The sequence below is a fragment of the Oryctolagus cuniculus genome, chromosome X (assembly GCF_964237555.1).
Source record: "Oryctolagus cuniculus chromosome X, mOryCun1.1, whole genome shotgun sequence".
In the NCBI taxonomy this organism is placed as follows: Eukaryota; Metazoa; Chordata; class Mammalia; order Lagomorpha; family Leporidae; genus Oryctolagus; species Oryctolagus cuniculus.
The window spans coordinates 134,285,735-134,310,365 of NC_091453.1; the positions used below are offsets into that span (position 1 = coordinate 134,285,735).

General features: G+C 40.1%; 1 protein-coding gene across 3 annotated transcripts in view; it reads left to right on the plus strand.

The window, feature by feature from the left end:
• Positions 1 to 15,824, plus strand: part of VAMP7 (vesicle associated membrane protein 7) — a 59,439-nt gene extending 43,615 nt beyond the window's left edge. For all 3 annotated transcript variants that reach the window (XM_002722201.5, XM_017338149.3, XM_070066508.1), the window contains 2 exons: positions 10,664 to 10,756; positions 13,956 to 15,824. In XM_002722201.5, the coding sequence (XP_002722247.1) occupies positions 10,664 to 10,756; positions 13,956 to 14,024 (162 nt within the window). In that variant the 3' untranslated portion in view covers positions 14,025 to 15,824. The remainder of the gene's footprint in view (positions 1 to 10,663; positions 10,757 to 13,955) is intronic.
• The last annotated feature ends 8,807 nt before the right edge of the window (positions 15,825 to 24,631 follow it).

Here is a 24,631-nt window from a genome sequence, read left to right on the forward strand (position 1 = left end):
CGTGTGAGACCCATAAGAAGTTCCTGGCTTCACCTGACACAGCCCTAACCATTTTGACCACTTGGGGATTGAACTAGCAGATGGAAGATCTCTGTATCTGTCTCTCTGAAATTCTGCCTCTCAAATAAATAAATCTTTTTTTAAAAAAATGTTTATTTTTCTTTGCAAGAAAATTTAAGATCCATGCCAATAGTGAGTATACGCCAATAGTGAACTATCAGAAAAAAATCAAGAAAACAATTGTAATTACAATAATCATGAAATGAAATATCTCTGAATAAACTTAATCAAAGAGGGGAAGATCTCTATAATGAAAACTATAAAATATTAATGAAAGAAATTGAAGATGACACAAATGGAAAGATATCCTGTGTTCATGGATTAGAGCAATCAGTATTGTGAAAATATCCATATGAAGCAAACTATTAATTCAATGCAGTCCCTATCAAAATTCCAATGACATTTTCCACAGGCTAGAGAAAACAGTAAAACTGATTTGGACCAACAAAGACCCCAAATAGCCAAAATAATTTGATAAAGAAAAAAAAAGTTGGAATCATCACACTTTTATTTCAAGTTATATTACAAAGCCTAATTAAAGCAATATGGTAATATGGTACTGGCATAAAAATGGAGACATAGGGGTCGACACTGTGGTGTAGTAGATTAAGCCTTGACCTGCTATGCTGGCATCCCATATGGGCACCGGTTTCTGTCCCAGCTGCTATCTTCTGATCCAGCTCCCTGCTGATGGCCTGGGAAAGCAGTGGAAGATGGCCCAAGTGCTTGGGCCCCTGTACCCATGTGGAAGACCTGGAAGAAGCTCCTGGCTCCTCTCAGATCAGCCCAGCTCTGGCCTTTGCAGCCATTTGAGGAGTGAACCCAGCAGATGGAAGACCTCTCTCTGTCTTTCCCTCTCTCTCTAACCTTGCCTCTCAAATAAATAATCTAAAAAAAAAAATGGAGACATAATGAATGTTACAGATTAGAGAGCCTAGAAATAAACCCAGGCATATATAATAAAATAATCTTTGACAGGATGCCAAGAACATGCAATAGAGAAAGAATGGTCTCTGCAATAAATGATTTGGGGAAAACTGTATATCCATATGCAAAGAAATAAAATTAGACCCTTACACAATATACAAAAATCTACTCAGAATAGATTAAAGATTAAACATAAGACTTGAAACTATAAAATCCTAGAAGAAAACATAGGGGAAAATCTGTTTTTTGTTTTTAATTTTTAAATTATTTTAAGCTGAACAAATTTTATTTATTTCATATAACCAGATTTAGGAACATAGTGATTCTTCCAATCCCACGCCCCCACCCTTCTTCTGCCTCCCTCTCCCATTCCCATTCTTACTTTTTACAAAGATCTATTTTCTGTTTAATTTTATATTCATAAGATTACCCTTCTACCAAGAGTTCAACAAATAGTATAAAGGAAACAAACACTGTTTCCCATCAGTAGAAACAGAGGCTGTAAACAATCATCAGATCTCCAAATGTCAATTTCACTCTAATACTTTACATTTTAGGTACTGTATTAGTTACCATGAATCAGGGAAACCATATGGTATCTGTCATTTTGGGACTGACTTATTTCACTAAGTATAATGGTTTCCAGTTGCATCCATTTTGTTACTACAGATAGGATTTTATTCTTTTTTGAGGCTGGATAGTATTCCATATTCATTCTCATTGTCTCTCTCTCTCATATATATATTATATATATATATTAATATATATATAATAATTCCTTTGCCCAGTCATCAGGTGATGAACTTCTGAGTTAACTCCATATCTTAGCTGTTGTGAGTTGAGCTGCAATAAATATGGGAATACAGATAACTCTTTCATATGCTGAAGTAATTTTGGGTAAATTCCCTGGAGTGAGATGGCTGGGTCATATGGTATATCTACTTTCAGCTTTCTGAGGTATCACCATATTGTCTTCCACAATGGCTGTACTAGTTTACATGGGCACCAAGAGTAGATTAGGCTACCTTTTTCCCCACATCCTTGCCAGCATTTATTGTTTGTTGATTTATGTATGAGAGCCATTCTAATTGGGGAGAGGTGAAACCTCATTGTGGTTTGATTTGCATTTCCCTGTCCATTTGAATTTTCTCTTTTGAAAAATGCCTGTTCAAGTCCTTTGCCCATTTCTTAACTGGATTGTGTGTTTTGTTGTTGTTTAGTTTCTTGAGCTCTTTACAGATTCTGCATATTAACCCTTTATCAGTTGCATAGTTTGCAAATGTTTTTCCCCATTCTATCAATTGCCTCTTCACTTTGCTGAGTGTTTCATTTGCAGTACAGAGGCTTCTCAGCTTGATGTAATCTCATTTGTCTATTGTGACTTTGATTGCCTGTTTTTCTGGGGTTTTTCCAAGAAGTCTTTGCCTATGCCAATGTCTTACAAAGTTTCCCCAATATTCTCCTCTAGTAATTTTGATATCAGATCATAGATTTAGATCCTTAATCATTTAGAGTTGACTTTTTATGCTTCATACTTATGCCTGTGAATATCAAATTTTCCCAGCATCATTTGTTGAAGAGACTGTCCTTTCTCCAGGGATTGATTTTAGCTCCTTTGTGAAAGATTAGTTGGTTGTAGAGGCATAGATTGATTTCTGGGGTTTCTTTTCTGTTCCATAGGTCTGCATTTCAATTTTTGTGCCAGTACCAGGCTGTTTTGATTATAACTGCCCTGTAGTATGTCTCCAAGTCTGGTCTTGGTATGCCTCCAGCTTTGTTTTTGTTGTATAAGATTGCTTTAGCTATGCAGGGTCTCTTGTGTTTCCATATGAATTGTATCATTGATTTTTCTAGATCTGAGAACAATATTGTTGGTATTTTTTGATGGTGATTGCGTGGAATCTATAAATTGCTTTTGATAATATGAACATTTTGATGATATTAATTCTCCTAATCCACAAATGTGAAAGATTTTTCCATTTTTTTGTGCCTTCTATTTCTTTATGTAATGTTTTGTAATTTTCATCATAGAAATGTTTCACTTCCTTGGTTAAGTTTATTCTAAGTTATTTAAATTTCTTTGTAGCTATTGAGAATAAGACTGATCTTAGAAGTTCTTTCTCAGCCATGGCATTGCCTGTCGTTGATGTTTATACATTCATATTATATCCTGCAACTTTACCAAACTCTCTTAAGAGTTCTAGAGGTCTCTCAGTGTGGTCTTTTGGTCCCCCTATATATAGAATCATGTCATCTGCAGATAATTTGACTTCCTCATTTCTAATTTGTGTACCTTTGATTTCTTTTTCTTGCCTGATGGCTCTGGCTAAAACTTACAGGATTATAGTGAATAGCAATGCTGAAAGTAGGCATCCTTATCTGATTCTGGATCTTAGTGGACATGCTTCCAACTTTTCCCCACTCAGTATGATGCTGACTGTGGGGTTGTCATAAATTGCTTTGATTGTGTATGTGAATATTCTTTCTGTACCCAATTTGCTTAAAGTTTTCATCATGAAAGGGTGTTGTGTTTTTTTTTTGACAGGCAGAGTTAGAGAGTGAGAGAGAGAGAGAGACAGAGAGAAAGGTCTTCCTTTTCCATTGGTTCACCCTCCCAAATGGCCGCCACGGCCAGTGCACCGTGCCTATCCGAAGCCAGGAGCCAGGTGCTTCCTCCTGGTCTCCCATGCGGGTGCAGGGCCCAAGCACTTGGGCCATCCTTCACTGCCTTCCTGGGCCACAGCAGAGAGCTAGACTGGAAGAGGAGCAACCAGGACAGAATCTGGCACCCCAACTGGGACTAGAACCCAGGGTGCCGGTGCCGCAGGCAGAGGATTAGCCTAGTGAGCCGCGGTGCCGGCCAGGGTGTTGTATTTTATCATATACTTTCTCTGCATCTATTGAAATAATCATATGGTTTTTATTCTTTGGTTTGTTAATGTGATATATCACATTTATTGATTTGCATATATTGAACCATCTCTGCATACCAAGGATAAATCATACCTGGTCCAGGTGAAAGATCTTTCTAATGTGCTGTTGAGAATTTTTACATCTATTTTTTTGTAGGGATATTGGCCTGTAGTTCTCTTTCTTTGTTGTATCTTTTTTTTTTTTTTTTTTTGACAGGCAGAGTTAGACAGTGAGAGAGAGAGACACAGAGAGAAAGGTCTTCCTTCCATTGGTTCACTCCCCAAATGGCCGCTATGGCCGGCGAGCTGTGCCAATCCGAAGCCAGGAGCCAGGTGCTTCCTCCTGGTCTCCCATGCAGGTGCAGGGCCCAAGCACTTGGGCCATCCTCCACTGCCTTCTCGGGCCACAGCAGAGAGCTGGACTGGAAGAGGAGCAACTGGGACAGAATCTGGCACCCCAACCTGGACTAGAACCCGGGGTGCCAGCACCACAGGTAGCCAAGTGAGCTGGGACGCCGGCCATGTTGTATCTTTTTTTCTGATTTTGGAATTAAGGTGATGCTGGCCTCATAGAAAGAGCTTGGGGGGACCGGCACTGTGGCACAGTAGGTTAAAGCCCCAGCCTGCAGCACCGAGCATCCCATATGGGTGCCATTTTGAGTCTCAGCTGCTCCACTTCCTATCTGGCTCTCTGCTATGACCTAGGAAAGCAGTGGAAGATGGTTAAAGTCCTTGGGTCCATGCACCCACATGGCAGACCTAGAAGAAGCTCCTGGCTTCTGGCTTAGGATCAGGTCAGCTCTGGCCATTGTGGTCATCTGGGGAGTGAACCATAAAATGAAAGACCTCTCTCTCTCTCTCTCTGTAACTCTGTAACTCTGTATTTCAAATAAATAAAAAAAGAGCTTGGGAGGATTGCCTCCCTATCAGTTGTTTTGATTAACTTGAGAAGAATTGGAATTAGTTCCTCTTTAAAGGCTTGGTATAATTCAGTGGTGAAGCCATCCAGTCCCAGGCTTTTCTTTGTTGGGAGTGTCTTTATTACTGATTCAATCTCCATCTTGGTTATTTATTGGTCTGTTTAGGTTTTGCATGTCTTCATTACTCAAGTTTGATACATTGCATGTGTCTAGGAATCTATCCATTTCTCCTGGACTTTCCTACTTGTTGGCCTGTAGCTATAGTATTTCTTGATGATTCTTTTCATTTCTGTGGTATCCATTGTTACATCTCCTTTTTCATCTCTGATTTTATTAATTTAGGTCTTCTCCCTCTTTTTTGGTTAGTTGGACGAATGTGTATCAACTTTGTTTATTTTTTTTTCAAAAAAAAAAAAACACACAGCTCTGTATTTCACTGTTCTTTAGTATTTTTGTTTCAATTCTGTCTATTTCTTCTCTAATTTTAATTATCTTTCCTCCTATTAACTTTGGGTTTGTTTTGTTGCTGTTTTTCTAGGTCCTTAAGGTGCATTGATAGCTCATTTATTTGATCCCTTTCCAATTTCTTGATGTAGGCACTAATTGCTATGAACTTCCCTCTTAGCACTGCTTTTCCTGTATCTCTTAAGTTTGATATGTTGTATTTTCATCTTCATTCATTTCCAGGAATTTTTTTTTGTTCCTCTTCTGATTTCTTCCATGACCCACTGTTCATTCAGGAGCATGCTGTTCAGTCTCTGTGTGTTTGCATATTTTCTAGAGATTCTTAGGTTGTTAATTTCCAGCTTCATTCCATTGTGGTCAGAAAAGATACATGGTTTGATTTCATTTTTTTTGCATTTGCTGAGACTAGCTTTATGGCCTAGCATATGGTCTGCCCTAGAGAAAGTTACATGCACTGATGAAAAGAATGTGTTTTGTTTAGCTGTGGGATGAAATGTTCTGTATATATCAATTAGGTCTATTTGATCCATAGTTTAGATTAGTTCTGTTGATTTTCTGTGTGGTTGATCTGCCCATTGGTGAAAGTGGGATGTTAAGGGCCTGTGCTGTGGCTCACTAGGTTACTCCTCCACCTGCTGCGCCAGGATCCCATACGGGCACCGGGTTCTAGTCCTGGTTGCTCCTCTTCCAGTCCAGCTCTCTGCTGTAGCCCAGGAGGGCAATGGAGAATGGCCCAAGTCCTTGGGCCCCTGCACCCATATGGGAGACCAGGAGGAAGCACCTGGCGCCTGGCTTCAGATCGGCATAGCTCCAGCTGTGGCAGCCATTTGGGGGGTGAACCAATGGAAGGAAGACCTTTCTCTCTCTCTCTCTCTCTCTCTCACTGTCTATCTGTCAAATAAAAAAAAATGAAAGCCAGATTGAAGACCCCTATTACCATTATATTGGAGTCTATGTCTCCATTAGATCCATTAACATTTGCTTTAAATAGCCAGCCATCCTGACATTGAGTGCATATACATTTATTATAGTCACATTGTCCTGTTGCATTAATGCCCTTTTCTGTCTCTTTTAACAGTTTTTATGTTAAAGTCTATTTTTTCTGATATTAGGATGGCTACACCTGCGCATTTTTGCTTTCTGTTAGCATGGAATATTTTTTCTATCCTTTCACTTTCAGTCTGTATGTATCTTTGTTGATGAGATGTGTTTCTTGTAGGCAGCAAATAGATGGGTCTTGTTTTTTAATCCATTCAGCCAGTCTATATCTTTTAATTGGAGAATTTACTCCATTTACATTCATGGTTATTGTTGATAAGTAATGATTGGCTCTGCAATTTTTTCATAAATATTCCTATTGCCTGCATTGATTTTCTTTGTACTTTTACTAGGAGATTTTTTTGCCTTCACATTCTTTGTATGTAGCACATCTTTAAGTATCTTTTGTTATGATGGACAAGTGGTGACAAAAATCTCTCAATTTCTGTTTGTTAAGGAAGGCCTTTACTTCACCTTCACTCATAAATGAGAGCTTTGCCAGGGTATGGCATTCTGGGTTGACAATTTAAAAAAAAACTGGGCTGTGTCTCTCCATTTTCTCCTAGCCTATAGGGTTTCTGATGAGAAATCAGCTGAGAGTATAATTGGAGATCCTCTAAAAAAATCTGGCATTTCTCTCATGAACACTTTAGAATCTTTTCTTTAGATTTTTCTGTTGAAATTTTTACTTCAATGTGTTATGGTGAAGGTCTTTTCTGGTCATGTCTATTAGGAGTTCTGTGTACTTCCTGTACTTGATGTCCCTTTCTCCAAATTAGGGAAGTTTTCTGTTACTATTTCACTGAAAAGGCCTTCTGATCCAGTCTCTCCTTCCACACCTTCAACCTGTATGTTGGGTCATTTGATAGTATCTCATAAATCTCAAACACTGTTTTTACTTTTTCTAACTCCTTCTCCTTTTTTTGTTGGTCTGACTGAGATATTTCCAAAGATTTGTCTTCTAGGTTGAATGTTGTTTCTTCTGCCTCACCAATTCTGTTGTTAAGGCTTTCCCCTGTATTTTTATTTGACATATTAGATTCTTCATTTCTAATATTTCAGTTTGATTTCTCTTCAGAGTCTCAATCTCATGGGAAAATTTTTCATCCATATCATGTACAGATTTTTTAACTCAGGAATTTGCTTCTCGTTGCTTCTGAGTAATCCTATCATCATTCTGTTGAATTCCTTTTTGGGCATTTCATCAATCCCTTCATCTTCACAATTTAATATAGAAGTATTGTTGTGTTCCGTTGGGGGAGTCATGTTGTCTTCTTTATTGTTGTTTATTGAATTTTTCCATTTATTTTTAGACATTTGTGGAAATACTTGGTGGTTTTCTCCTCTAATGGATTTCATCTTTGAACTGTGTCTCTGTGGCTTAGTGGAGTGTCTGCTCTTTCAGTGACTACCCAGAGGCATGTGCTGGGTATGGCCAGGAGCACTGGTCAGTTCTCCAGAGTGGGGTGAGAATCCAGGGTGACACCCAAGTTGGGCATGGTAGATCTCTATTGTTAGCAGGAGAGAGGATATGATCACGCCTGTTGACATAATCATAACCTCATCTCCTCTCTTCCAAGGTGATCAGTAACTGGGGTTAGTCCACAATGGGTACAACCTCCATCCATGCTGAACAAAGGGTCAATGTACATCTCAGTGAGAGCCAGGAACCCTCTGCAGTGACAAACCCCAGCCCATGAGATCTCTGAGCCTCTGATGCCAGCTGCAGTGATTGCCCAGAAATCTAGCTGTACCCCATGCCCTATTGTCCAGTCACAGAATCCCTACTGTCACAGCACCCAAGGCTCTCATAGTCATGGGGTGCAGAAGATCTACTCCACCCTAAGAGCCTGCCTCATCCATGGAGAGCAGAGGCATTCCCAGAACCAACTGCCTGTTGGTGCTCTACCTTGGCAGTTTGAGCCCCAGAGCCTATATGTTGAGGTAGAGGCACTTCACAGTCCTAAGTGGGTGCCCAGTTCCCTGTCAACCCTCCCAGCCAGACTCAAAATCAGTGGGAAACATGGATTTTTCCCTCTGGCAAAATCTCCTGGTAATAGGAATGAGCAAGAGCCTCCACAGCCTATACTGGTGTCAAAATGGTGCCTTCTCCCCACCAATTGCTGGATGCTCTTGTGGAGGGATGGGAGAAAGAAACATGCTTTTCTTTCACTGGATTAGGCAGGTACCCTGCTCTCTGTTAGAGCTCCAGGCTGGACTTAAAGAAAATGTGGTCCACAAGGCTCTCCCTCAGGCAGTATCACCACATCCTGCCACAGTCTGTTTTTTACCTTGCTCTCCAAAGCTGGCATTTCCTCTAGCTCCCTTCTGTGAGGGTCATGTGTGATCTCTGTGCTCACTGCTATATGTCCACACCTTCCACGCTGCCCCACGGAATCTCTCTTTCCTCTGTAGAGTTTCTACTGCAAGCTTCTCTCCAGCTCTCCCCTGGGAATGTACTTCCTCAGCTTTTCTTTTGCTATTTTCCCCTTCCTTACCAAAACCAGAATGTCTTCCCTGTTCAGCCATCTTGAAATCTGGGAAAATCTTTTTGACATTGTTCTGGGCATTAATTTTTTTTTTAGGTATGACACTAAAAGCTCAGACTACAGCAGCAAAAAAACAACAAAAAAAAAACAACAACAACAAAAAACAAATGGGACTACATGGACTATGTATTTTGATTTCATAGCTTTCTGTTTTCTCATTTAACCACTGCTTCTCATGTATCCTAGTTGATGTAGTATATTCTATTCAATGTATGTATTTAGGGCTAGGTGCAATCAGTTTTGGTGTTTAGTGTCTAGTCACTTACAGCTGGGTCTTTGCCAACTTTGTACTAAAATGAAACCCAGAGGTTGGTGCCTTTGTCAGCTGCTATACCAGAGATACTTTGTGAAGTACTTGGCTGGAGGTGAATGTAAGGATTAAGGGAGTAGGCTTTTAAAAACCAGTTTATTTGGGGCCGGCACTGTGGCACAGCGGGTTAATGCCCTGGCCTGAAGCATCAGCATCCCATATGGGTGCTGGTTCAAGACCCGGCTGCTCCACTTCCAATTCAGCTCTCTGCTATGGAAGATGCAGTGGAAGATGGCTCAAGTCCTTGGATCCCTGTACCCACGTGGAAGACCTAGAGGAAGCTCCTGGCCCCTGGCTTTGGATCAGCGCAGCTCCAGCCATTGCGGCTAATTAGGGACTGAACCAGCAGTTGGAAGACCTCTCTCTCTCTCTCTTCCTCTTTTCTCTCTCTGTGTGCAACTCTGACTTTCAAATAAATAAATAAATCTCTTTAAAAAACCAATTTATTGAAGTATAACTTACATATGGAAAATTCTATGAACTGTTAAGGGTACAGCTTGTTGTGTTTTCACAAAGTGAACACACCTGTGGAACCAACTCCCAGATTAAGAACTAGAGCATAACTAGCATCTCGGAAGCCCCTTTCTTGCCTTCTTCTACTCTTCTATTTACTACTCCCCTCTATAGATGATCACTGTCCCAACTTCTCTGCATAGATTAATGAAATACAGTATTTACTCCATGTCAGATTTCTTTTCTTCCAAATTATGTTTATGAGGTTGATCGATCCCATATAGATTGTTAATTGTCATTGGTTTATTACATTCCATTGTGTGCCCCTACCGTAATGTATTTATGCATTGTACAGTTGATGGACATTTGGGTAGTTTCCAGTTTGAGGTATGAAAGGTAGTGGCATTAGAAATGTCAGTATATACGTCTCTCAGTGAATTTGTGCATACATCTTTGTTGGGAATATACCTAGGAGTAGAATTATTGGGTCATTCAGGAGTTCTGTTGTTTGTTTCAAACTGTTTGTGTCTTGTTTGGAATGGTTCCATAGAAATTGGGAAACTAATGATGCAGAAATGAATGGATAACTGAAGGGATGGAGTTCTATGAGTTTTGGCAAGTAAATGCAGATAATCCTATGGAAAAATTAATTTTTATGTCTCAAAATCCCAGGATTATAATGGGCAGAATAGGTAAATGTACTTTCATCCAACTGGCCTAGAAAGAGCCTTTCATAATGGAAACATAAAGAGGAAATGTTTTTGTAATACTAGAAAGAAACACTTCAAGCGCTTAATATCATGTACTTTGCTACAGTAGAGAAGAAAAACAAGGTAAGCCTTTCCAGTGGGTAGGACCCTGCTTTGGGAACTAGTGATTATGAATGGCTAGTCTCTACTTGTAAAGAGAGGGAAGGGGTAAAGAACATTGGTACTTAAACAGAATTGTTGAAAGTAAAATTTTGTAGATTGTTATAAGTCATTCATGTAGTCACTGGCAGAGATTAAACAATTACTACTTTTTTCGTAGTCTGTCACCTTCAAAACTACCAGCAGAAATCTTGCCCGAGCCATGTGTATGAAGAATCTCAAGCTTACTATCATCATCATCATTGTGTCAATTGTAAGTTTTTGTCTTCTAGTGTATGATTCTTTTTTTCAGTCTGTAAGAAAGTAGTTGCTGGGATTTTTTCTCAGTGATTAAGAATCTAAAATGTGCTATGTATGTCTTTTATTGATTAAACACATGACCAAGCAATTACTTTCCTATGAAGTCACTATGAAATATTATCTTGGGGCTAGTGTTGTGGCATAGAGGGCTAAGTTGCCACCTACAATACCAGCATCCCATATGGGTACCAGATCATATCCTGGCTGCTCCAGTTCTTTATCCAGCTACCTGCTAATGTGCACACTGGGAGATAGCAGATGATGGCTCAAGTACTTGGGTCCCTGCAACCCATGTGAGAGACCTGGGTTGAGTTCCTGGCTCCTGCTTCAGCCTGCCCCAGCCCTGGCTGTTACAGCCATTTGGGAAATGAATCAACAGATGAAAGATCTCTCTCTCTCTCTCTCTGTCTCTCTCTCTCCCCCCCCTCAACTCTGCCTTTCAAACAAATAATTAAAATCTTTAAAAAAAATATATATTATCTCCACTTAAACCCCTCCTCCCTATTGAGAATTTTATATCTAATTAAATATACAAAACTAAATTCATAGAAAGATATTTTAATAAAAATATAATTTTCATCTTAATACATTTATTATTTTTAAACTAAATATATTTTTATTTTATTTATTTTGGAAAGGAACCATACTCTGGTTCACTCCCAAATGCCTGCAAGGGCTAGGGCTGGTCCAGGCCTAAGCCAGGATCCTGGAACTCACTCCAGGTCTCCTACATGAGTGGCAGGGACTTAAGTACTTTTCCATCGCCAGCTGCCTCACAGGATTTCCATTAATGGGAAGCTGAATCAGAAGCAGAGCCGAGACTCAAATCCAGGGACTCCGATATGGGATTCAGGCATCTCAAGCAATGACTTAACCACTGTACCAAATGTCTACTTCATATATGTATTTTTCAAGTTTTAATTTCTTTTTTTTTTTAAAAAAAGATTTATTTATTTGAAAGAGTTACAGAGAGAGTGGGAGATAGAGACAGAGAGATCTTCCATCCACTGGTTCATTCCCCAGATGGTCACAATGGCCAAGGCTGGGCCTGGTCAAGCCAGGAGCCAACTTCCTCCAGGTCTTCCACATGGGTGGTAGGGACCATCTTCCTCTGGTTTTCCCAGACCATTAACAGGGAGGTGGATTGGAAGTGGAGCATCTGGGACTTAAACTGGTACCCACACATAATGCTGGTGTCACAGGTGGCAGCTTTACCTGCTATTCCACAATACCAGCCCCAAGTTTTAATTTCTAATATGGCAAATTGTTGATGTTTATAATCAACCTAAATAACAGTTATTTGAGTTCTCATTAATTTTTAAGAGTATAATGAGGTCCTGAACCCATTTTGTAGTTTGACAATAGTTTGGCAGCTACTGCTAAAGGTGAGGGAGTGCTTTATCCTGAGGTATTTCATGGCTGGTTAAAGCTGCCTTTCCTCTCTGTCCTCCAGTCATTTGCAGAAGCCCCAAATATCTCCAAGTTCTTCTACACTTCTCTACGACCTCTGCTTGAGGCTTCTCCACTTTAAATAGCTGAACCTATCTAACAGAAGACAAGCAATCATAGCTCTGTAAATTTTATAATGGAAATAGTTGCCATGAACTTGAGTGCTTCCTTGCTCAGGTTCATCAAGTCACATAGTCAAGACTCCTGAGCCTGACTTCTTTCTTACTCTTCGGTTTGGAAATCTCAGTTGATGTCTGTGACTGAACTATTGTTAAACTTGGATTATATTTATAAATTACCTATATTACATGCAGAGTATTGCTCTAAATGTGGTATCAATCTTTGTAAAAAGGTATTGTCACCTAACATACTGTACTGTAGCTTGGCAAATTCCTATATTACAGCTATGGCAAACAGTCAACTTTATATCAAGTTAGTAACTTTGCATTTGGGGAATATATGTATGTATGAGTTATTGTTTATGTGTGAATATGGTGTGATTACTTTAACCTATTTATTAACAACCTACCCCCTGCTCCTGCAGTATTTGTAGGGAAAACAAAACACTTTGCTAGTTAGGGGGGTTGTGGGCATGTAACTCATTAAAGCATTTTTTGCAAGCATGTGAGTAAGTAAATAAATTACTTTGATATCTCAAAGTTGTTACTTAAAGCCAATAAGGTGACTACTTTAATGAAGTAAACCTAATGTTTAAATCTATTTCTTAAGATTTTATTTATTTATTTGAGAGAGAGAGTTACAGACAGTGAGAGGGAGAGACAGAGAAAAGTCTTCCGTCTGCTGGTTCACTCCCCAAGTGGCCACAATGGCCGGAGCTGCGCCGATCCGAAGCCAAAAGCCAGGAGCTTCTTCCGATCTCCCACACAGGTGCAGGGGCCCAAGGACTTGAGCCATCTTCTTCTGCTTTCCCAAGCCACAGCAGAGAGCTGGATTGGAAGAGGAGCAGCTGGTACTAGAACCGGCGGCCATATGGGATGCTGGTGCCACAGGCAGAGGATTAACGTACTGCACCACAATCTATTTTTTGAAATATAATAGCATGAACAATTGCCTAGTGTTTTTAGAAAATATCTTAATTTAAAATTATAGTACTAGAATTAAAAATATAACACATCTATAATACAATTGGCATTTTTATAGTTTTATTTACACCATCATCTTTTTATTTGGTAATCATGTTTGTGCCATCTAAACAGTTTATATCAACATTCTTGCTCATAGTTTATATAGATGTGGAATCTTTTCTCATACTTTTTTCATATATTCTCATCCTAATAATGAAAAATGACATCTATATATAAAATAAAAAATATAGTTAATGACAGAATCAGATTTCAAGAGAATTATGATTATTTGTGATCTTTATGACTTGTTAACGATGCATCAGTAAGAGCTGCTTTTAGTACTAATTCAGCCTAGTTAGTAGTGATGATCAGGAACCCCACTGCTTTCTGTCCCATGGAAGAAAACATGGTGGAATTCAAATAGACTAGAGTTATATGAGAAAGGAAATTTTTAATTCCATTGATGCCTTTGAAAATATTTGACAGTGTGATGAGTTTGTGTAGAAGTGTTACTGTAATGGAATCATAATTACTTAATACAGATTTATTTTCCTTTATATATTATTTAGGAGTGTATCATAGATTCAAGAAAATAAAATTACCTTCTTCCTCTCCCAGGTGTTCATCTATATCATTGTGTCAACTCTCTGTGGTGGATTTACTTGGCCAAACTGTGTGAAGAAATAAGAAAGAACAAATTACCAGTAACCAAGGATGTGTGAGAACAAGAAGTTAAAAGCAATCCATGTAACTCAAGCCTTTCACTACTGACAGATGGTATCTGCCAGTCTCTTCAACCCTCTTTTCACTTTTTTTAAAATCTTGTTCTATTCCTCCAGATTTATCTTTGTTCTATCAACTAATTTATTCCAATGAACTTCAGATTGAATCATTCATTGCAGCAGTAGCCTTAAAAAGGCTTTTTTGTGCTGCTTTTGTTTGTTAACTAGTGTCATCTACTTAGAGAAATATTTTTGTTTGTAATTGCACAAAGCTATCACCAAGGTGGAAACCACCAGTCTTAAGAACTGTCTAATAGAATTATGAAGGAACTTTATATGTGTACTCAAAAGCATTTAAGACATAGTATTGCTAATATCTCATCTTAATGTCTTGTGATACTGAAGAGTTTTAGGTGCTTCAAAACAATGTAATGGAGAATAGTTGTTATTTGGGGATCATAATTAAATTGTTGGTGCTGCTTATTTCTAGGAGCCCAGACAGGTAAAGTATTAAACATTTTCCTTTCAGTCAGATGAGGAATATTTTGCTAGCCCATTAGTGGCACAGAGAATTATCCTTGTCCTTCTCGTATTCACTTTCAGGAATAAAGTTAAGTGTGCTGATCATTCACAATACAATGGATAGCTTGATATTCTCTGCTTCCCTATTGCAGTTGATTTGAGAATTGCTGAAGGTTGTGAGGGGTGTGTGTGTGTGTGTGTGTGTGTGTATCTTTTACTTCTGTGGATATTTAGAGTAATTGTGTTGTTATTCGAAGGCATAGAGAGAGTAGGGAAGGAAATTCCTCAGATTCACCAAAGAAACAGAAGGGAACCCAGTGGATATGCTAGCATTTTAGCAGTCAAAAGGAGGTAGCATGGGAAAAGCCCAAACTGAATACAGTCAGCAATCAACTCCAGAGTTTGTGTTTGACTCCTGTTGCATAGTTTGAGCATCCTCTACGGTTTAATAAATTTTTTAATCTGCCTAAATTTTGAAGAGTTATTTTGTGAAACCTGAAAGAAAATAGACAGTATGATGTATATAAACATATAAAACAGTTTAGCATCCATTCTACTTCAGTGTAAGAAAATTTGACCATGGTCATACTGCTTAGCTACTCTGGCATCTGTTATCTAGTAGTTGGTGTGTATCTGAAAGGAAGACATTTGCTGCCCTGAATCTGATTGCATTTATCTATCAATAAGTGCCATTAAATGGAAATTATATTATAAGTTACTCTTATCCCAATGAGAGAACCAGTAAGTCTATATAACCTAGCCACCTGTTTAGCCTAGTCATGTGCCTTGAATATATATGTGTCCCATAATCTGGTTCATGGTTCCTGTTTTTCCATCTTAACCTTTAAATTCATGCTTCCTTATTCATTTTTGACACTTTTTTTTACATCCACAGGAACTCTTTCCTTGTGGATCTTGCATAGCACAAGTATTTTCCCATCCTTATTAACACTAATGCCTTTTAACTCCATCAACATTTTCCTTGTGGAAAATACATCTGTTCTAGAAAGGCATTTGGCATTCCTAAGTAATAATTTCCAAATATTTTTAGTCTAAAGACAAAGGCTTAAAGGTTATTGCCCTTTCTTATACACACCTGAACAAAATTGAAGTGCATGTTTTAAGAGTCAATTACTTAACTGTTCCTTGGTCTATTTATGTATAATAATGCTTTTTAAAGCACATGTCTTGTTGTAAATGATGCACAAACTGAAAACATTAATAAAATTGAAGAGTAATACAATGAGTTTCTTGTTCTACAAGTTCTTTCTATAATCTAATTTCTTCTGATGACATTTTGCCAAAGTATATAGAATAAAAGAATTTTACTTATGCTGGAAACATACCAAGAAGTGTTTCCTGGATCCTTTCAGTGAAGATTTATAACATAGTCTGAGCTGTGTGGAATTTCTTCAAAACCAAAAGACAGAAGGACTGTCTGAATTCCCATGCCAAAACCAATGAAAGATCCTGAAATGACCACACAGCCTCCACAGCTATCATCCTCAACCCATTGTTTAATCAGAACAGAAAAAAAAAAAAAAACTCTACGGATTGTCATCCAATTTATCAGAATTCTGAAAAAAATCTTCCTCTCTAAAATTTGAATTATTCTGAAGGATATGGCTCAAAAGAAGGCAAAATGGAAGAGAATGTTCATTGCAGCAGACAAGGTTAACTAAGCAGAAAAAGAACAAAGAGGAAATATACAAAAAGCAAGGGCACAACAAAACATTATTAGTCACTTGTTGACCTCTGATACTAAGCGACTTAAGTATTGAAGAATGTTTTTATACAGGCTTGAGTAACAAAAACAGCCTATTTAAGTTCTCCCCAGGCCTTATCCAGATTTCAACTGAAGTATATACTTGCTAACCAGTCCAAAAAGGACTTCTATCTCAGATCAAATAGTGGCACAACCTAGACCTTTCTATAAGAATGGTTGGATGGGGGCTGGTGCTGTGGCATAGAGGTTAAGCCACTCCTGCACTCACAACCAGATTCAAGCATGTTGGAAAGCTTCATGATTCAGAGTATTTGGTAGAATACCCCAGAAGAGACCTCAAGAAGTTATGGGGGGGGGGGGGAGCCATTGTAATCCATAAGCTGTACTTTGGAAATTTATATTCATTAAATAAAAGTTAAAAAATAAATAGCCATACCGCAGCGCACCAGCCACAGCAGCCATTGGAGGGTGAACCAACAGTAAAGGAAGACCTTTCTCTCTCTCTCTCTCTCACTGTCCACTCTGCCTGTCAAAAATAAATAAATAAATAGCCATAGACCAGGGTTTCCCAATCTTGACACTGTCAGCATTTTGAACCAGATATTCTTTACCATTTTGGGCTGTCCTATGCATTGTAGGACCTTACCAGCATCCCTGGCCTTAGCCTGCTACATTGTCAGAATCCTCTCCCCAGTTCTGACCACCAAAAATGTTCCAAATTTTCCCACTAAGTTGATGGTACAAAATCACCCCTAGTTGAGACTTGAAAAATCTTGCTAGCAAGACCTGAGAGGAACAAAATGTTTCCAGGTAACTCCATTCTACAACAAACCTCAACAATATATGATACTACAAACACAGCACACAGCTAAGTAAAATTAATTATGTCAGGCATCAAATCAAAAATGATCAGATGGGGCGAGCGCTGTGGCATAGTGAGTAAAGCCACTGCCTGCAGTGTCAGCATCCCATATGAGTGCCAGTTAGAGTCCCAGCTGCTCCACTTCTGATCCAGCTCTCTGCTATGGCCTGGGAAAACAAGATGGCCTAAATTCTTGGGGCCCTGCACCCATGTGGGAGACCCAGGGGAAGCTCCTGGCTCCAGGCTTTGGATCGGCACAGCTCTGGCCATTGCAGCCATCTGCAAAGTGAACCAGTGGATGGAAGACCTCTCTCTCTCTCTCTCTCTCTCTAACCCTAACTTTCAAGTAAATAAATAAATCTTTTTAAAAAAGAAATGAGAAAATGAATGAGTGACATGAATGAAAATATTACAAAAGGACATAGAACTCACTAAGAAGAATGAAATAAGAGTTTTTGAGATGGAATCTTCAATCAGTGAAATAAAAAAATTTGAGAGCTTTAACAAAATAGGCCAAGTAAAGGAAAGAATTTCTGAACTCCAGGAAAACACTTTTGAAATAACCCAATCAGGCAAAAATAAAAAGAATGAAGAAATTCTGCATAAAATATGGAATATGATTAAATGACTAAATATTTGTATTATAGGTATTCCTGAAGGAGAAGAAAAGAAATATGGCATTGAGAACCTACAAAATGAAATAGTAGTTGCAAATTTCCCAGGTCTTGAAAGAGACATGGGCATCCAAATACAAGAAACTCAAAGAACCCCAAGCAGACTCAACCAAAAAAAGTCTTCTCTAAGGCATATTGTCATCAAATTGTCAAAAGTTAAAGACAAGGAGAGAATCCTAAAGAAAGTAAGATAAAAGCATCAAGTTACATATAAAGACCTACCATATGGGGGCTGGCGCTGTGGCACAGCAGGTTAATACCCTGGCCTGAAGCACTGACATCCCATATGGGCTCTGGTTTGAGACCTGGCTGCTCCAGTTCTGATCCAGCTCTCTGCTATGGCCTGGGAAAGCAATATAAGATGGTCCAAGTCCTTGGACCCCTGCACCTGCATGGGAGACCTGAAAGAAGCTCCTGGCTCCAGGCTTAAGATCAGCACAGCTCCGACCATTGCAGCCATTTGGGGAGTGAACCATCAGATGGAAGACCCCTCTCCCTCTCCCTCTCCCTCTCCCTCTCCCTCTCCCTCTCCCTCTCCCTCTCCCTCTCCTCTCTCTATGTAACTCTGACTTTCAAATAAATAAATAAATCTTAAAAAAAAAAAAAAAGACCTACCACATGATCCAGCCATCCCACTCCTGGAAATTTACCCAAACCAAAAGAAATCAGCATCTGAAAGAGTTATCTGTACCCCCATGTTTATTGTAGCACAATTCACAATAGCTAAGATATGGTATCAACACAGATGTCCATCAATTGTTGACTGGATAAAGAAATTTTGGTATATATACACTATGGAGTACTACTTAGCTGTAAAAAAAATGAAATCCTGTCATTTGCAACAAAATGAATGCAACTAGAAACCATTATGCTTAGTGAAATAAGCTGGTCCAAAAAGACAAATACCATATTTTAAAGATTTATTTATTTGAAAGGCAGAGTTACAGAGAGGCAGAGGCAGAGAGAGAGAGAGGTCTTCCAACCACTGGTTCACTCCCCAAGTGGCCGCAACAGCTGGAGCTGGCCCATCCAAAGCCAGGAGCCAGGAGCTTCTTCCAAGTCTCCCACGTGGGTGCAGGGCCCCAAGGACTTGGGCTGTCTTCTGCTCCTTTCCCAGGTTATAGCATAGAACTGGATCAGAAGTGGAACAGCCTGGACTCGAACCAGCACCCATATTGGATGTCGGCACTGCAGGCAGTGGCTTCGCCCACTGCGCCACAGCGCTGGCCCCCATGTTTTTCCTGATCTGCAGTAACTAACAGAGTACTAAAATGTAATGTATTTGAGTGAAATGGATATTTTGAGATTCAATGATTGTTTACAGTTCTTGTCTTCTCCATTGAGGAACAGTTTTTTTTTTCTTCACATTATTTGTTGAACTCTTTTACTTAGTTTAGGGTTAATTTTATAATTATTAAATAAACTGAAAATAGATCTTTGTAAAAATTAATAGTGGAAATGGGAGAGGAAGGAAGAAGGGTTGCAACATGGGCAGGAGGGAGGATAGTGTGGGAAGTATCACTATGTTCCTAAATCTGTATATATGAAATACTTGAAACTTGCATAACTTAAAGAAAAATATTTGTAAAGTTACATATAAAGGAAAACCAATTAGATTAGCATCAGACTTCTCAGCTGAAACCCTACAGGCCAGAAGAGAGTGGGCTGATATATTCAAAGTCTTAAAAGAAAAGACTTCTGGGAGAGCTTCCAAGATGGCAGAGTAAGGAAGGAACTTACTGCTCTAGTCTAGGAGAAGATAGTTTTTAAAAAGTGGAGAAAGCAGTCTCAGGGAAAATTTAGGAATAAAATAGCAGAGGAAACTCTATATGAATTAGAAGGAACAGTGGACCTAAATGGAGGGCATGGACACCCACAACTCAGGACTCCAGCAGCTAAGAGCCTACACACCAGCACTGGAGAGTGAGGTGAGACCAGACTGCAGCAGCCCAAGCCACTGGCAGTAAAGCTGCAGGAAGAGCCTAGAGGGAACCCAGCTTGGAGCCCCATGGGGGATAGTGTACTTCCCAAACTAGAGGAGAAAAAAAGGAGGGACATGCTTCTCTCTTTCTCCAATCACCTTACAACAGCACCCTGTAACAAGCTGATATAGCGAGCACCATTTTGGACATATGGAACAGCTGTGCCAGCTTGTTTCCACACCCAGAAACCAGCAAAGTGGAGACTCCTGACTCTGGTGGGGAGATCTAACAGGGGGATGGCTGGGTGCTCATGACTGTGGGAGGCTTGTATACCGTGACTGTGAAAAAGAAACTAAGGCTGTGTGGAAGGGCTCATGGTGTGGCTGGGACTTTGGGCAGTCACTGAGGGAGGCTCCACATACTCAAGGCTTCCTGATTATCTGGTGGGGGGCACTGCTGGGGAACCTGAGCTTATACTGAGGACTGCACAGGACCTTTGTGTGGTCCTTGGGGCAGAGTGGATGAATATTATACCCACTGGGGCTAGCATTCAGGGACTGGTCTCCTTTGAGGAGAGGAGCTCAGCTGAGCAGAATAAACCTCCCTTCTGAAAAAAAGAAGGAACAGTGGACCAAACCTGGGTGTGTCACCTTAGACATGCCCTTCACCCTGGAGAACTGAACAGAGCTCCCTGGCCACACCCACCACACCCCTTTAGATATTCACTGAAAGCAGACACTCCATTTATCTACAGAGGCATATTACAAAGATAAAAGCTTTAACAGCAAAAAAAAAAATCCAAAGAAACCAATGAGTATCTCCACAAATGCCAAATAACAAATGCACCAATTCCAGAAACAAGAATAATGAAGACAATATGACACCCCCAAAAGAACACAATACTTCAATACTAGATTGTGAAGATGATGAGATTGAAGAAATGCCAGAAATGGAATTCAAAAAATTGATCACAAGATTACATAGAAGTAATCAGAAGCAAATGCACGAACTTCTGAAATCCATACAGGATATGAAAGAAAATTTCTCCCATGAAACTGAGATCTTAAAGAAAAATCTAAGTGAAATGAAGAATTCAATAGAACAAATAAAAAAATTCAGTGGAAAGCCTTAACAACAGAATTGGTGAAGCAGAAGAAAGAATATCCAACTTAGAAGATAAAGCACAAGAAGTTATACAGTCAAACCAAAGACAAGAAGAGGAAATTAGAAAACTAAAAAACACTTTTGGGAATCTACAGGATACTATCAAAGGACCCAACATACAGGTTCTAGGAGTTCCTGAAGGTGCAGAAAGAGAGAATGGATTAGAAGGCCTTTTTAGTGAAATAATAACAGAAAACTTTCCTAATTTGGAGAAAGAAAGGGACATCCAAGTATAGGAAGCACATAGAACTCCCAAAAGACATGACCAGAAAAGATCTTCACTGTGACACATTGTAATCAAACTCTCCACAGTAAAACATAAAGAAAATATTCTAAAATGTCCACAAGAGAAATGCCAGATTACTTTCAGAGGCTCTCCAGCTAGATTCACAGTGGACTTCTCATCAGAAACCCTGCAGACTAGGAGAGAATGGCATGATGTAGTACAAGTCTTAAGAAAAAAAACTGCCATCCCAGAATACTATACCCTGCAAAGCTCTCATGTATGAATGAAGGTGAAATAAAGACCTTTCCATAACAAACAGAAATTGAAATAATTTTCCACCACCCATCCAATGCTAAAAAAGATGCCCAAGGACGTGCAACACAGAGAAACATAGAAACATGGCCATCACTACAAAAGAAGGTAAAGGAAGAAATCTCCCAGTAAAAGTTCAAAGGAAATTCCACGTAAAAAATTGGAATATTTTTGGGAAAATGGCAGGGCAAAGTCGTTACTTATCAATAGTCACCTTGAATGTAAATGGACCCAACCCTCCAGTTAAAAGACACAGATTGGCTGAATAGATTAAAAAACAAAAACCATCTATTTGCTGCCTACAGGAAACACATCTCACCAACAAAGACACATGCAGACTGAAAGTGAAAGGGTGGAATTCCCTGCAAACAGAAACCAAAAAATTATATTCCATGTCAAAGAAACCAAAAAAGAGCTAATGTAGCCATTCTAATATCAGACAAAATAGATGTTAACACAAAACTGTTAAAAGAGACAAAGAAGGGCACTATGTAATGATTAAGGGATCAATTCAACAGGAAGATGTAACTATTATTTTATTGTTTTAAAAGATTTATTTATTCATCTGAAAGAGTTACACAGAAAGAAAAGGAGAGACAGAAACAGAGAGAGAGAGAGGGCTTCCATCCACTGGCCCACTCCCCAACTGTCCACAATGGCCAGAGTGCGAACTGATCCAAAGCCAGGAGCCAGGAGCTCCCTCCAGGTCTCCCACATGGGTGCAGGGACCCAAGCACTTGGGCCATCTTCTACTGCTCTCCCAGGCCATGGCAAAGAACTGGATCAGAAGTGGAGCAGCCGGGACTCGAACTGGTGCCCATTTGGAATGCCAGCACTGCAGGCTGTGGCTTCACCTGCTACACCACAGTGCCAGTCCCCATGATGTAACTATAACATACATGCAACTAATTACAGGGCACCTGGCTATTTAAAAGAAATGTTAAGGAATCTAAAGGGAGACATAGACTCCAATACAGTAGTAATGGGGACTTCAATACCCCACTTTCAACAATGGACAAATCAATCAGACAGAAAATTAGCAAGGAAATAGCAGAGTTAATAAAACTATAGACCAAATGGGCCTGCGCTGCAGCTCACTAGGCTAATCCTCCGCCTGTGGCGCCGGCACACCGGGTTCTAGTCCCGGTCGGAGCACCGGATTCTGTCCCGGTTGCTCCTCTTCCAGGACAGCTCTCTGCTGTGACCAGGGAGTGCAGTGGAGGATGGCCCAAGTACTTGGGCCCTGCACCCCATGGGAGACCAGGAGAATTACCTGGCTCCTGTCATCGGATCAGCGCGGTGTGCTGGCCACAGCGGCCATTGGAGGGTGAACCAACGGCAAAGGAAGACCTTTCTCTCTGTCTCTCTCTCTCACTGTCCACTCTGCCTGTCAAAAAAAAAAAAAAAACTATAGACCAAATGGACCTAGCGGATATCAACCGTGGGGAGCAACTCGGACTAGACTGTTACTGGAATTAAGACTTATTCTATGCATCTGCTCTCCCACAATATGGCGCTGGGAGAGGAGGAAACAGCTTCTACTCAGCTGCCTCCAGTTCAACCAATAAACAGCAGGACCTGCTCCTGATTGGAGGAGAGCAGCGTACTCGGCGTGTGGGTAGCAGAGTTGGGATTGGTGGAAGAGGACTATAAAGGAGGAGAGAGACAACATGCACCAGGAACATCTATCTGAAGGAACACCTGTGCAGCCCCCGAGAGAGCTGGCCGGCGGTGTGCCGCTCCCCCGCGGAAGTGGGGAAAGTGGCAGGGGGAACCGCCCTTCCACGGAGGTGGAAGGGACGGTAGCTAACCCAGGAAGAACCAGCAGCAAACCCGGGGAGGGCCAAGCAGACGAAAGAACAGCGCAGGGTCCTGTGTCGTTCCTCCACGAAGACGGGGAGCGACAATCAACAGAACTTTTCATTCTACAGTTGCAAAATACACATTCTCACCATTGCATGGAACTTTTTCTAGGATTCACCATGTGCTAAGCCATAAAGCAAGTCTCAGCAAATTCAAAAAAATCGAAACCATACCATGTATCTTAGACAATGGAATGAAGCTGGAAATCAGCAACTCAGGAATCTATGGAATATATACAAACACATGGAGACTGAACAACACGCTCCTGAATTAACAGTGGGTCACAGAAGAAATCAAAAGAGAAATCAAAAAATTTCTGGAAACAAATGAAGACAACAATACAGTGTATCAAAACTTATGGGAGGGGGCCAGTGCCATGGCTCACTTGGTTAATCCTCCGCCTGTGGCACAGGCATCCCATATGGATGCCAGGTTCTAGTCCTGGTTGCTCCTCTTCCAGTCCAGCTCTCTGCTGTGGCCCAGGAAGGCAGTGGAGGATGGCGCAAGTGCTTTGGCCCCTGCACCCACATGGGAGACCAGGAGGAAGCACCTGGCTCCTGGCTTTGGATCGGCGCAGTGCCGGCCATGGCGGCCATTTGGGGGGTGAACCGATGGAAGGAAGACCTTTCTCTCTCTCTCACTAACTCTATCTCTCAAATAAAAAAAAGTTAATTGAGGATGGATCTCAGTAAAAAAAATAAGAGTGGGAATAAGAGAGGGAGGAGGAATTTTGTAACTGTAAAACTGTATAGGTCTAGATATATTCCTATGGACTTACTTCTAAGGGTACAGTTTAAAAACTTGTCAAGGGACCCCAAATCCCATTAGACTGGGTGGTAAAAAAAAGTCAGTTAAGTGTTAAAGTGATCATATTAAGTGTCAAAGTGAATATATAGATGGGATTAAGTGTTAAAGTGATCATATAAATAAGATCAAGTGTCTGGTAATAATAATAGGTAGAATTAAAAAGTAGAGAATGTCCCAACATGGCAAGCAGTCCACAAAGCAGACTCAGAATGACAATTGCTGTAAGTGACATTCTGACCTCAGAATAAGCCCTTAAGGTGTCCTGGTCTGGCTAAAAAGTCCATGAGAGCATTTTAGGCATGGAAAGCCAAGATACTGTGGCAAAAAATGTTCCACATGAAGGATCTCTGTGAGTGAGACCCCAATGGAAAGAAGTAGCCATCAAAGAAGGATGTACTTTTCTCCTAATGGAAGAGAGAACTTCCACTTTGCTTATGGCCCTGTGAAAATATTGACGGAGTTTGTGGATTCAAAAGGCTTCCATAGCCTAGGCA